We start from the raw sequence: 15,500 nt of genomic DNA on the forward strand, positions 1-15,500 counted from the left end.
AGGCCATAGCGGGTGGGGAGTATTGGTATAAATCCTGGAGTCCAAAGGCTGGAGTTCTGATTTCCAAGGACAGAATAAGAGTGTGCTCCAGCTCCAAGACAGAGAGAGGTAAAATTCTTTTTTCTTTCTTTTTGTTCTATCCTCAGCCAATTGGATGGTGCTTACTCACATTGAGGGGTAATCTTCCTTACTCAGTCCACTGACTCAAATGCTAATCTGAAATACTCTCATAGACACATCCCAAATAATGTTTTACCAGTTCTCTAGGTATTCCTTAATCCAGCCAAATTGACACCTAAAATTAATCATCACACATATTAAGGCAATGGGACAGACAAGCTCACCTTAACAGAATGAATACAGAGAAGAAAAGGAGGCCCAAGTCTGAGCCCTGGAACAGTTAACATTTAGATATTGAGCAAAACAGCTTAAAGTTAGGAAGAAAATGAGGAAAGTGTGATGTCTTAACAGCCAAAACAATAAACTGCTTCTAAGAAGAAGTGTCTATGACTAATGCTGCTAAGAGGTCAAGTAAGGTAAGAAGAGAAAAGTGGCCACTGGTTTAGGAGTCTCCATGGAGTGGTGGAGACGGAAGCCTGACTGGAGTAGAGGAAAATTTGTGTTCAATGAATTACTGTAGAACACTGATTAGTCAGCACAATTCAGGTGCAAAGGTATTAATTTCTTTAGCTCTTTACCAGAAACTAAAATAGTGCCTCCAAATTTATGCCATATTTGCATAAAATATAGCATTTTTTTTTCTAAAGATATTAGGCTGGAAAGGCAGCAAACAGCCAGATGAATCTGGATTTAAATTCTTCCTCTACCACTTTCTAACTATGAGACTTTAGGCAAGTTCCTTAACCATGTTAACCCTTAGTTACCTAATCTATAAAATGGGAATAGTAGTAATAACTACGTCATAAGGTTGTTGTGAAGAATAAATGATGTAATGCATGTAAAGGGCTTAGTACAAGAAAGTTAGTAATTGTTATTGTTACTGTTATTTTCTTTTTGTTAAATAGTTCCTTTTTAAAAAAATCATAAGGCTTTATTGTAATTGGGCTACTTTAATTATTAAAATTAAATGTGGAAATTTCTCACGTAGTTTTCTTAACCTTTTAAAAATATGTGCAAATATAGGCTGGGCGCGGTGGCTCACGCCTGTAATCTCAGCACTTTGGGAGGCCCAGGCGGGTGGATCATGAGGTCAGGAGATCGAGACAGTCCTGGCCAACACGGTGAAACCCCGTCTCTACTAAAAATACAAAAGATTAGCCGGGCGTAGTGGCGGGAGCCTGTAGTCCCAGCTACTCAGGAGGCTGAGGCAGAAGAATGGTGTGAACCCAGGTGGTAGAGCTTGAAGTGGGCCAAGATTGTGCCACTGCACTCCAGCCTGGGCAACAAAGTGAGACTCCGTCTCAAAAAAAAAAAAAAAATACGTGCAAATATAAAAAGTCATACATCCATCACTTAAAAGACTCTAATATGCCCATATGGAAAGCATGATACAGGCTGGGAACTGCTTTATCTTCAACATATCCTCATCAACCAAAATTATGTTGAGTTCTGCTTTCTAAAGTCTGCATTAAGGAAGATAAAAGGGTTATTCGAATGATAAGATTCATTTTTACCCTTAGAATATGCCCATGACGGCTGGACACGGTGGCTCACGCCTGTAATCCCAGCACTTTGGGAGGCCCAGGCGGGCGGATCACAAGGTCAGGAGAATGAGACCATCCTGGCTAACACGGTGAAACCCCATCGCTACTAAAAAAAAATGCAAAAAAATCAGCCAGGCGTGGTGGCATGCGCCTGTAGTCCCAGCTGCTGGGGAGGCTGAAGCAGGAGAAAGGTGTGAACTCAGGAGGCAGAGTTTGCAGTGAGCGGAGATCATGCCACTGCACTCCAGCCTGGGAGACAGAGCAAGATTCCGTCTCAAAAAAAAAAAAAAAAAAAAAGAATATGCCCATGACATCTACGTACTTTATAAGGTCAACTGTATGCTTCTTACTCCCTTACATTTTGGGATTTTAGCCTTTTCATTTACTTTCTACATTTTTTTAAGTTGCCATTTTTATACAAAATGTTTAAATACTTAATGTATAGAAAAAAGAATTAGCCAGACTGGAAATTATGTACATAAATGAAAATATGAAAAATTGTATAAAGATTTAAATACAGAAATATCTGTATACCCAGAATAAAAATAACATCAGTAGAGCACTAGCCAAGAGTGAAAAGTACTTACCGCAAAGTCAAAGTATAATCTCCCTGCATTTTTGTTGAGGCATCTCGGACCAAGAAGGTCCCATCTGGCATATCCCGCAATTTGTCATTTACCTCCTCCCTGAAGAACAGAATTATAAGAAAAATGAAAAAATATCAACACTGGTTGTCTTTACATGTTACTGCTAAGGCTGCTTCGGCAGTAGGTTATAGAATAATGGAGCCCTTTAGAGGTCATTTAGTCTTCCCTGCATTAAATATGCTCTTTTCTGTTTTGATTTTTGGTGGTATGCAATCTACAGAAGAGCTATTTGATTTTTAAACTCTTCCAGATTTCAAATGTGTGTAAGAGATACTGTTTCCATCAAGCCTTTAGGGCTTCCTTAGGCAGGTCTGAACTTGTAAAGTTTCAGGAAAAAAACAGCGGCTGTTTAGAAGGTTATATTTAAGCAACAGTGGCAGCTGCTTCTGAAAAGAAGAGGGAAAATTCACTAAGTTCATAACCTTTCAATAGGATTTTCTCCCAGTTTAAATTTGTCCCGATAACAAATTCCTTCTGTATAGTTGGTTTAGGACTTTAAGGCACAACACTAGAACACTTAAAGGAAATGGTAGGGCATAAAAGACCCTTGAATCATATTAGAACCATGTGATCTTAAAATAAAAAATAATAGACTATTTTATTGTACAATATTAAAATAGAAATATTCTAATCAATTTTAAAATAAAATGGCTAGGTGCAGTGGCTCACGCCTATAATCCCAGCACTTTAGGAGGCTGAAGCAGAGAGGTCACTTGAGGTCACGAGTTCGAGACCAGCCTGGCCAACCTGATGAAACCCTGTCTCTACTAAAAATACAAAATTAGCCAGACGTGGTGGTGGGGCAAGCGCCTATAATCCCAGCTACTTGGGAGGCTGAGACAGGAGAATCACTTGAATCCGGGAGGCAGAGGTTGCAGTGGGCTGAGATTGCACCACTGCACTCCAGCCTGGGAGACTGAATGAGACTCTATCTCAAAAAAAAAAAAAAAAAAAAAAAAAAATTTTTTTTTTTAAATGAAATGTATTAAGTCCTCTTCAAAAAATTAAACACAGAATTACCTACCATATGACCTGGCAATTCCATTACACTACTGGGTATATACCCAAAATAACTGAAAGCAAGGACTCAGATATGTGTGCACCAAATATTAACTGCAGCATTATTTATAACAGCCATAAGTTAGAAACAATCCAAATGTCCAGATTGGATTAAATGGACAGAATGGATTAAAACAATATATAGCACACACATATAATAAGATATTAGCCTTAAGAAGGAATGAGGCCGGGCGCGGTGGCTCAAGCCTGTAATCCCAGCACTTTGGGAGGCCGAGGCGGGCGGATCACGAGGTCAGGAAATCGAGACCATCCTGGCTAACACAGTGAAACCCCATCTCTACTAAAAAATACAAAAAACTAGCCGGGCGAGGTGGCGGGCGCCTGTAGTCCCAGCTACTCGGGAGGCTGAGGCAGGAGAATGGCTAAACCCGGGAGGCGGAGCTTGCAGTGAGCTGAGATCCCGCCACTGCGCCCCAGCCTGGGTGACAGAGTGAGACTCTGTCTCAAAAAAAAAAAAAAAAAAAAAAAAAAAAAAAGAAGGAATGAAATTCTGACACATGCTACAACATGAATGAATCTTGAAGAAGTATGAAGAAAGTGAAATAAGCCAGTCACAAAAGGACAATTATTATATGATTACACTTATGCAAAGTACCTAGAATTGAATTCATATGACAGAAAGCAGAATGGTGGTTGCCACAAGCTGAAGGAGGGGAGAATGGAAGGTTACTGTTTAATGGGTACAGAATTTCAGTTAGGGAAAATAAAAAAGTTCTGGAGATTGATGGTGATGATGGCTGCACAACAATGCAAATATACTCTTAAAACAGTTGAAACTGTAAGAGTAAAAAAAAATTAAATAAATACCATTTTGGTAGAGGAAGAGAACAGAGAAGAGAAAGGGATAGATAAGTGTGTTGAGGAATACAGCATCAACCTGGAAACTGATATGACAGAAATGGATAGGGCTTTAAAAAGAAAATACGTCTGAGACCCATTAAAGCAAAGTTTAACAAGAAAAAAAATTTAATAAGAAAATACAATATTCAAATTAAATGTATATAATTCCCTCTTTGGGTTCAAAATTATCTAAAACCACACTTTACCCAGAAAACAAATCTGTCCTAGAGTCCTGTTTATCAAACTGGGGTGTGTAAAGAGACTGCATCAAATTCACCCAGGGAAGCTGTTAAATGCAGATTCCGGGCTCCACCTCAATTGAATTTTGTTCATGCAAAGACTTTGGAATCACTGGCTTAGAGAAAGAAAAGCACAGAAATGTAAGTACCCACAAATATTTTTAATTCTAAAACACATGTAACTATCCTAAATGTCTAAGTGTCACTTATTTAGAAATCCATCCTCAGTATAGTATTAGAAGTAATAATCACACTCATAATTTAAAGATTTTCAGCCAGGGACAGTGGCTGACACCTGTAATCCCAGCACTTTGTGAGGCCAAGGCAGGTGGATCACCATAGGTCAGGAGTTTGAGACCAGCCTGGCCAACATGGTGAATCCCTGTCTCTACTAAAAACACAAAAATTAGCAGGGCATAGTGACACATGACTATAATCCCAGCTACTTGGGAGGCTGAGGCAGGAGAATCGCTTGAACCCAGCAGGCGGAGGTTGCAGTAAGCTGAGATCGTGCCACTGCACTCCAGCCTGGGCAACAGAGTGAGACTCCGTCTCAAAATAAATAAATAACGAAGATTTTCTTGTCATTTTTTCATGGGAAGAAAAGTATTAAGACACTTATGAAATGTTCCCACACAAAATTTTTTACATGGGCATTTTTTCTTTTTTTTTTTTTCGAGACAGCATCTCACTCTGTCGCCAAGGCTAGAGTGCAGTGGTACTATCTCAGCTCACTGCAACCTCCACCTCCCAGGTTCTAGCAATTCTCCTGCCTCAACCTCCCAAATAGCTGGGATTACAGGTGCATGCCAACACGCTCGGCTAATTTTTTGTATTTTAGTAGAGACAGTTTTTCACCATGTTGCCCAAGCTGGTCTCAAACTCCTGAGCTCAGGCAATCCACCGCCTCAGCCTCCCAAAGTGCTAGGATTATAGGTGTGAGCCACCGTGCCTGGCCTAAAATGGTAATCTTTAAATAAAAATTAGTAGGGCACTACAATGCTTTTTTTTTTTAAAAAAAAAAAGATTTTGGGGGGTCAGGGCCGGGCGCAGTGCCTCACGCCTGTAATCCCAGCACTTTGGGAGGCCGAGGTGGGCGGATCACGAGGTCAGGAGATCGAGACCATCCTGGCGAACGTGGTGAAACCCCATCTTTACTAAAAATACAAAAAAATTAGCCAGGCGTGGTGGCGGGCGCCTGTAGTCCCAGCTTCCAGGGAGGCTGAGGCAGGAGAATTGCGTGAACCCGGGAGGCGGCCAAGCTTGCCGTGAGCAGAGATCACACCACTGCACTCCAGCCTGGGCGACAGAGCGAGACTCCATCTCAAACAAACAAACAAACAAAAAAAAAAGATTTGGGGGGTCTTACTCTGTTGCCCAGGCTAGAGTGCAACAGAGTGCTCTTTACAGCCTTGAACTCCTGGTATTACGTGCTTCTTCAGCCTCAGCCTCCTGAGTTGCTGGGATTATAGGCGTGAGCCACCATGCCTGGCTTAAAATGGTTTACTTTACCTACTAATTCTCAAAAATGACTTTTTAAAAAACTGCATTCAATTACAGTAGCATTCTAGTTACCTTGAAATATCCCCCCAGTACCATTCTGCATCCTGAAGAGAAACAGAACTGTCCTTCATTCCATTTGTAACTGCTGAAGTCATTGGCTTAGGTGGCTTTGGTGGAAGAGCTAGAAGAGAAATGAATATTACTCTGTAGATGTAAATTATTTTTTGTTTTCTAATTTCCTCTGGAGCAGCTCATCAACCAAGGTATGTTAAGATTCTAATAATTATCAATCAAATTGAGTATTATTTTATGTTAAATGTTAGCAACAGAAGGAATCCTTTTGATTGCCTAAAAAGTGAAAATGTCAATATATTCGGTTTTTTCCTTCTCATGAAACACCAACTTCTAAGTCTGTAAAACTTCATCATCTCTCAAAAGACAACATGCAACCCCTTTCCAAACAACTCAGTCCAAAAGCCACTAAGTGACCAACGTACAACATGAGAACTATAGTTAATAATATTGTATTATATACTGGTAATCTGCCAAGTGAGTAAATTTTAGGTATTCTTACTACCAAAAACAAAAAAGGGTAACTATGAAATGATGGGTATGTTATTAATAATTTGCTCAACTGTAATACAGTGAAGCCTCTTGCTTTGGACTGGAATTATAGCTACTGCTATCAACTTATGAATTTCAATGTATATAAACATAAATATGTAAATGTCTGTACACAGAATACATATATTCCCTAGCTCTGTTCCCTGAGACAGAGATTCCCTAACCCCCGGGCCGCGGACTGGCACTGGTTCATGGCCTATTAGGAAAAGGGCCACACAGCAGGAAGTGAGCAGTGGGCGAGCGAGCATTACTGCCTGAGCTTCAGCATTAGATTCTCATAGAAGCACAAATCCTACTGCGAACTGCACATGCAAGGATCGAGGTTGTGTGCTCCTTTTGAAAATCGAACTAATGCCTGATGATCTGAGGTGGTACAGTTTCATCCTGAAACCAATACCCCCACCCCGACCCCACCCCAGCAATGAAACCGGTCCCTGGTGCCAAAAAGGTTGGGGAATGCTGCCCTGAGAGGTCCTGGGGGCAACAACACCCCAATATGTACACTGAGCACCTAGACCTTGCTTTCTAATACCATTCTCTACTAAAAGGAACCAGGGCTCTTTGAAGAAATCGCTGATTCCAGGGACAGAATAGAGCAAGTACCAAATGAGCCTGAACATCATCTTGTGCCAAAAAGGAAGGAAGTGCTCAAAGAATGGGAGAGGCTATGTTAAAAGAACAAAAGGGTGAGCTTGAAGGAGCTCTCACTGACTAAATCTGGAACAGCTGACCTATCAATACAAATAATAATAGTAAAGAAATATAACTCATTAAACAAAATAGGAATATATGTGTCCATGCAGATATAAATAAATAAATAAACAAAGATCGATGAGGACCAAGATTACTATTATCTCAATATACTGTCCCACAAAATCCTAATTACAAAAGGAAAAACAACAATAGTGAAAAAGCCTGGCAAATACCACCTTAATCAAGAATCAAGGTTAATATTAGAAATAATGGCGAAACTGTGGACCCCAATACAATGCACTAAGAAGGACATAACATCACTTCTGTGACATCCCTGCCAAATACGCATAAACTAATATGAATCTAATCATAAAGAAACATCAGACAAACCATGACTGAGGGGCATTCTACAAAATAACTGACCTGTAATCTTCAACAATGTACAGGTCATGAGGGTCAAGGAAAGACTGAAGAAATGTTTCAGATTGAAGAAGAAGACTAAAGAATCCTGACAATTAAATGCAATGTGTAATTCTGGACTGGATCTTTTTTGCTATTAAGGACAACACTGGGACAATGGGCAAAACTTGAATGGGATCTGAGTATGACCATAGCAGTAATACAGCAATGTTAGTTTTCTGATTTTGATGGTTATATTGTGTTCCTGTAGGAAAATGTTCTTGTTTGTGGGAAATACACACAAACATGGTCATCATATGGCATCATGCTGACAACTTACTCTCAAATGATACAAAAAAATTACGTTCTTTGAACTGTACTTGTAACTTTTTTGAGATTGTTTCTTTTTTCTTAATTTAATCAAAAAATTGTAAGCTATCTTGGGGGGAAGGAGAACAATGTGAATATTTTCCCCCGAACAGAAGTCCCTTAGTTGGCCGGGTGTGGTGGCTCACACCTGTAATCCAAGCACTTTGAGAGGCAGAGGCAGGCACATCAACTGAGGTCAGGAGTTCGAGACCAGTTTGGCCAACATGATGAAACCCCATCTCTACTAAAAATACAAATATTAGCTGGGCATGGTGGTGCACACCTGTAATCCCAGCTACTCGGGAGGCTAAAGCAGGAGAATTGCTACAACTTCGGAGGCAGAGGTTGCAGTGAGCCGAGATTGCACCACTGCACTGCAGCCTGGGAGACAGAGTGAGACTGCCTCAAAAATAAATAAATAAAGTCCCTTAGTCAACTGATTTTCAACATGGGTGTCAAGATAATTCAATGAGGGAAAGAATAGTCTTCTTAACAAATTGTTCTGGAACAAGTGGATATCCACACACAAAAAGAATGAAGTTGGATCCCTGCCTTACACCAAAATTAACTAAAAATGGATCAAAGACCTAAATGTCAAGACCTAAAACTATAAAATTCTTACAAGAAAAAATAGGCTTAAATATTTGTGACTTTATATTAGGTAACGGTTTCTTAAATATGACACTGAAAATAACAAACAAGAAAAAAATAGATCAACTGCATCAAAATTAAAAACTTCTGTACTTCAAAGGACATCATCAAGAAAGTGAAGAGACAGTCTACAGGATGGGAGAATGTTTTTGTAAGTAGAACTGATAAAATATATTTTTGTAAATATTTGTAATTGTATCTGTAAATATATTTTTGTACTCGTATCTAGAATACATAAAAGGCCTCTTTTAATTCAATAAAAGACAAACGACCCAATTAAATATGGGCAAAGGATCTGAATATATATTTCTCCAAAAGACAAACAAGTAGCCAATAAGCACACGAAAAGATACTGAACATAATCAGCCAGCAGAGAAACGCAAATCAAAACCACAGTGAAATACCACTTCACACCCACTAGGATGACTATAATCAAAAAGACAGATAATAACAAGTGTTGGTGAGGATGTGGAGAAATTGGAATACTCATAGACTGCTGGTGGGAATGTAAAATGATGCAGCTGCTTGGAAAACAGTCTGGCTTCCTCAAAAGGCTAAATGCAGAGTTGCCCAGCAATTTCACTCTTACATATACCCAAGAAAAAAGAAACGTATATCTACACAAGAACTTGCACAGGAATGTTCATAGTAGCGTTATTTATAATGGCTCAAAAATGGAAAACAACCCAAATATCTATCAACAGATGAATAGATAAATAAAATGAGGTATATGTCCATGCAACAGATTATTCAGCAATAGAAAGGAATGAGGTGCTGATATACTACAACATGGACGAATCTGAAAACATTTTGCTGAGTGAAAGAAGCCTGTCATGAAAGGCCAAATATTATACAATCCCATTGTCCAGAATAGGCAAATCTATAGTGACGGAAAGTAGATCAATGGTTGGCTAGGGCTGGGGAGTAAAGGGGGAAATAGGGAGTGACTGCTATATGAAGGATTTCTTTCAAGGTAATGAAAATATTCCAAAATTGACTATCATGATGGTTATACAACTTTGTGAAGATACTAAAAAATCACTGAATTATACAATGTGGGTAAACTGCCTGGCATGTGAATTATATATCAATAAAGCTGTTTTAAAATAAATAAATATCAGACTTCTGAAATTACTAGATGGGAGTGGATTTGCTATAATCCATACTTTTTTTCAAAGTAGCTAAATAACCATCTTGTTTGAAAAGGATTTTATGTGAATTATAAAAGTAGCTACAGTTTGAACTATAACTTAGCAAAACTTATAATTCTTCTACTTATGTAACACAAGGATTAACAGTGTAAACTTGTGCTATACAAAGCACTGCACTATAGTATGAAAAGGTACAAAGATAAGGTGTTCCCTGCACTCAAAAGAACAAATCCAGAGAGAATGACACACAGAAACACCTAACTATAATACTCATCAGAATGCGGTAAAAAGTAAATTGTAATGGAAACCCAGCAAAAGGAGTAATTGATCCCCTCTAGGGAAACTTTAAGGTCAAACACTAAGCTTCTCAAATCTAGTCCTTAGTGATTTGAGTACATGATCAACAGAGCCCAAGAACCAATGTGCTTCATTATATCAACAGGTGGGTTACACTCTAATCACCTTCAAATGGAGTTATGGAGACTTTTCTACATCCCTTCATTGGAGGAGCTGTATATTGAGATGAGTTGAGTTGACCAGACTGCATGAGGAAGCTGCTATTTATGGATAATGATAGTTCACAGATAGCTCTACCACCAACAAACATGTAATGACCATTTCACATCTATTACAGAGGGCTGCCTTCTTGTATCTTGCTGTTCTGAACTACAGAAATGTAAGAAGAATGAAATTTTTATAAAGGCAGTTGCTACATGAGGTTGCTAAAAGAACACAATCATAAGGTCTGAACTGAATGCAATACTGGCCTATTTCTACATTCCTACTATCTATCATCACTCCACACAGACATAGGCAAATATGTACTGAACACCTCCTATGTTCCAGAAGCTGTGAACATAGCAATGAACTAGATTAGATATACATAGTCTCCAAACATAGGGACTTTATAATCCAAAGGATAAATTTCAAGATAATTCATTGTTCCTAAAATTGTGAGTACACTCAAATGTAGCTCTATCAAACTCAACTGAATCTTCAATCTAAATGTTTTGCCTTCTCTGAGAGCTGTTCCCCACCCTCCCATGTAGATTGTAGAATATACTGGGCAAATGTGAATAAAAATTTATCTCCTAATAACCTCCTAATTGCATTAAGATAAGCAGATTTATATCTATCTTGTGATATTATAAATAAAGGTAAAATAATTCCAAATCATTAAGCCTTTAAGTAGTTCAAAAGGACTATCTTGAGGGAAAAACTGATTAGGACACACTAGTCATCTTTTCAACTCCTTGACAAAGTAGTTCTTGCATGAGGTGAGCACTGCAATGCTGAGTGATAAGTTAAGTGCACCTAAGCAAATACCTTCTGAAATGAGTATCCATAAAATATATAGCACTTCTATTTCTATTTAGCAGACAATAAAAAATATTTATCTTTACATTTTTAGAAACTATATTACAAGTCTGGGGTTTTTTTTTTAAATTGTGAGACAGGGTCTCATTACGTTACCCAAGCTGGTCTCGATCTCCTGGCCTCAAGTAATTCTTCTGCCTTGGCCTCCCGAAGTGCTGGGATTATAGGCATGGGCCACTCATGCCTGGCCTATATTACAAGTTTTTAAATATTAGCAATGCAGAAAGACATTTTCAATTCAGTTTTAATTAATATGTAGCTATATGAAGAAACAAATAGACATATAGGTGTTTCAAGTGTGTGTGTATGTGTGCATATGGATATATACCCACAGAAACATATGAAGAACACACAAAGTGTTAATAGTGAATACAATAGGGACCGGGAACAGCAGAGAACACTGTATGTATGTATGTATGTATGTATATTGTGTATGTTTTATATGCTTTAACAATAAAAAATAGTGCCAGGTGCAGTGGTGTGCACCTATAGTCCCAGCTACTTGGGAGGCTGAGATGGGAGGATTGCTTGAAGCCAGTTCAAACCCACAGTGTGCTATGATCACACACGTGAATAGCCACTGCACGCCAACTCATAATCCCTACACTTTGGGAGGTTGAGGCAGGTGGATCACCTGAGGTCAGGAGTTCGAGACCAGCCTGGCCAACATGGTGAAACCCTGTCTCTATTAAAAATACAAAAATTAGCTGAGCGTGGTGGCAGGCACCTGTAATCCCAGCTACTCGGGAGGCTGAGGCAGGAGAATCGCTTGACCCCGGGAGGCAGAGGTTACAGTGAACTGAGATCGTGCCATTACACTCCAGCCTAGGCAACAAAGTGAGACTCTGTCTTTAAAAAAAAAAAAAAGCAACCTGATTCACACCACTGTACTCTGGAAAGGCCAGGAGTTGGAAGTACAATACATCTTGGAAGGGAGGATTGAGTCATGTGGCCGGAAACAGAAGAGTTGGCTGACAATCTATAGAAAGAGCAGTTAAGTCCTCAATTCTCTTCCCCACCTGCCCAAGCAGCCAGGCAACTACCCCTCCTCCACCCTAGACAAAGGTTGCCTGTCAACTCACCAGTCCAGAGAAACAATTAGAAAGGCTCTGGACTCTTCATCCATGTCCCTACAAAGGACATAAACCATCATTCTGAGCAAACTATTGCAAGAACAGAAAACCAAACACCGCATGTTCTCACTCATAGGTGGGAACTGAACAATGAGAACACTTGGACACAGGGTGGGGAACATCATACACCGGAGCCTGTTGTGGGGTGGGGGGATGGGGGAGGGATAGCATTAGGAGATATACCTAATGTTAATGACAAGTTGATGGGTGCAGCACACCAGCATGGCACATGTATACATATGTAACAAACCTGCACGTGCATATGTACCCTAGAACTTAAAGTATAATAATAATAAAAAAGAAAGATACAGCATGCTCAGTGCTGTGTTTTAGAATGTTAAAAAAAAAAAAAAAAGAAAGGCTCTGGACTCAGGGAACACCAAGCTCAGCTGAGAATAGGTAGAGACGGGGTCTCACTGTATTGCCAACGGTAGTCTCGAATTCCTGGGCTCAAATGATCTTCCTGTCTTGGCCTCCCAAACTGCTGGGAGTACAGGTGTGAGCCACTGCACCTAGCAGGTATTCATCATCTTATCACTTCTCAGTGAAGGCCTCCAGTTAACAAGTTCCTGCCCACTCACATGGAGCTTCAACATGGATGAACATTGAAAATATTACGCTAAGTGAAATAAGCAAGTCACAAAAAGACAAGTATTATGATTCTTCTTACATGAGGCTACTAAAGTGTCAAATCCGTAGAGACAGAAAGTAGAATGCTATTGGCCAAGGGCTGAGGGGAGGATGGAATGGAAGTTAGTATTTAATGGGTACAGAATTTCAGCTGAGGAAGATGAAAAAGTTCTGGAGGTGGATGGTGGTGATGGTTGCACAACAGTATGAATGTACTTAAAGCCACAGAATTTAAACATTTTAAAATGGTTAAAAACAGCTGAGTGTGATGGCTCACGCCTATAGTCTCAGCATTCTGGGAGGCCAAGGCAGGTGTATTGCTTGACCCCAAGAGTTCGAGACCAGCCTGGGCAACAGAGCAAGATCCCATCTCTAAAGTAAATAAATAAATACTTTAAAAGAAATAGATCAAATGGTTAAAATGATAAATTACATGTTACATATATTTACCACAACTTAAAATAAAAAAAACACCAGACATTTGAGGAAAGCCATTACATTAAAGAAGACCAAAACAAGAAGAAACTTGGGAGTAACCAGAGAATCCAAGGGAAAAAAAACTTCACAGACACACAATAACAGCATATCTCAGATATATAAAAGGAAAGACTGCATCTATGAAAGACAAACAAGATCTATACTAAAGTAACATTCAAAGAACAAAAGCCTTTATATATTAAAATTATTATAGAAAATTGTTTAAGTCAGTTCACAATCTGGCAGGTAAAGCTGAAATCTCCCAGGAAGTGGAACAAAAAGAGAAAGTAATGAAAAAATAGGGGAAAGATAAGAGAAACAGAGGATCAACTAAGAAGATCCAGCATCAAACTAACAGAAGTTCCAGAAAGCAGGAAGAGAAACCTTTAAAATAAGAAAAAATTTTGGCAGGCGCGGTGGCTCAAGCCTGTAATCCCAGCACTTTGGGAGGCCGAGACGGGCGGATCACGAGGTCAGGAGATCGAGACCATCCCGGCTAACACGGTGAAACCCCGTCTCTACTAAATGCAAAAAACTAGCTGGGCGAGGTGGCGGGCGCCTGTAGTCCCAGCTACTCCGGAGGCTGAGGCAGGAGAATGGCGTAAACCTGGGAGGCGGAGCTTGCAGTGAGCTGAGATCCGGCCACTGCACTCCAGCCCGGGCGACAGAGCAAGACTCCGTCTCAAAAAAAAAAAAAAGAAAGAAAAAAAGAAAAAATTTTAAGAACTGAAGGACACACATTTCCTGAATGAAAATGCCCACAGAGTATGCCACACAATGAATGAAAAAGATCCACATCAAGCTACACCCCTGTGGAATTTCACAACACTGGGGGGAAAAGAGAAAGTCCTAAAATCTATCACAAGGACAAAAAAAAAAGTCACAAAGGACTAAAGAAGGTCTTTGGGTTGCTCAACAACACTGGAGACTAGCAACACTAAAGATAAACCTTCCAAATCTGAGAGAAAATGATTTTTTCAAGCTAGAATGATATATCCTGCCAAATTATCAATTACACATGATGGTAGAATAGATATTTTCAGATATACAAGATCTCAACCAATTCATCTCTCAGCAACCTTTCTTAGGAAGCTACTGAATGATGTGCTCCACCAAAATAAAGAAGTAAACTAGGAAAGCAGGTGGTATAAAAATGCAGGACAATGGATCCCAACATCGGAGAAAAGCAATGGCAATGCCCAGCATAATGCTGAATGCAGTACCAGGATGACAGCTGAAAACAGAATTCAAACAGGAAGATGAAGGGCAGTCTAGAGGGTATGTTTAAGAAAAGAATGGAAATGGTAAATTATCTGATGTTTAACCATACTGTGATGAATTTTATGGTTCTGTCATACGGTTCTGTCAGAATCATAAAATTCTGTCTTTAAATTTATATATATATAAAAAAGGAAATGTGGCCAGGTGTGGTGGCTCACACCTGTAATCTCAGCACTTTGAGAGGCCGAGGTGGGTAGATCACGAGGTCAGGAATTCGAGACCAGCCCGGCCAATATGGTGAAACCCCATCTCTACTAAAAATGTATAAAAAATTAGCCAAATATAGTGGCATGCACCTGTAGTCCCAGCTACTCGGGAGGCTGAGGCAGGAGAATCACTTGAACCCAGGAGGTGGAGGTTGCACTGAACCAAGATCGCGCCACTGCACTCCAGCCTAGGCGACAGAGTGAGACTCCGTCTCAAAAAAAAAAAAAAAAAAAAAAAGAAAGGATGCAATCATAATATACCAATGGCTTAGCTGTGAACACTGCACGTAATAATAGTGTAAGTATTGCAAGATAATTTAAGAAAGTTATAATTGTGATATAAATACACTGGAAAATGCATAGAAGGAAAGAGTGTATGGCATAAGAGAAGTAAATCACTATCTTTCTTAGAAGGAATAAATGACATCAAAAAGTGAAAAATTATAAATAACAGTATTACCATATTACGAAAAATAGGGAGGTAAACACCAGAAGAAAAGGCCAGAAGAGTTAAGTGTTGCCCCTGGGGCTAGAAA

General features: G+C 39.4%; 1 protein-coding gene across 2 annotated transcripts in view; it reads right to left on the reverse strand.

Moving 5' to 3' along the window:
• PIK3R3 (phosphoinositide-3-kinase regulatory subunit 3) overlaps window positions 1-15,500 on the reverse strand; it is a 99,140-nt gene that overhangs the window by 37,642 nt on the left and 45,998 nt on the right. For both annotated transcript variants that reach the window (XM_030941810.1, XM_010363038.2), the window contains 2 exons: window positions 6,046-6,154; window positions 2,252-2,350 (listed from right to left, as the gene is read on the reverse strand). In XM_030941810.1, coding sequence (XP_030797670.1) covers window positions 2,252-2,350; window positions 6,046-6,154 — 208 coding nt within the window. The remainder of the gene's footprint in view (window positions 1-2,251; window positions 2,351-6,045; window positions 6,155-15,500) is intronic.

Source organism: Rhinopithecus roxellana, chromosome 12 (assembly GCF_007565055.1).
Source record: "Rhinopithecus roxellana isolate Shanxi Qingling chromosome 12, ASM756505v1, whole genome shotgun sequence".
Lineage (NCBI taxonomy): Eukaryota > Metazoa > Chordata > Mammalia > Primates > Cercopithecidae > Rhinopithecus > Rhinopithecus roxellana.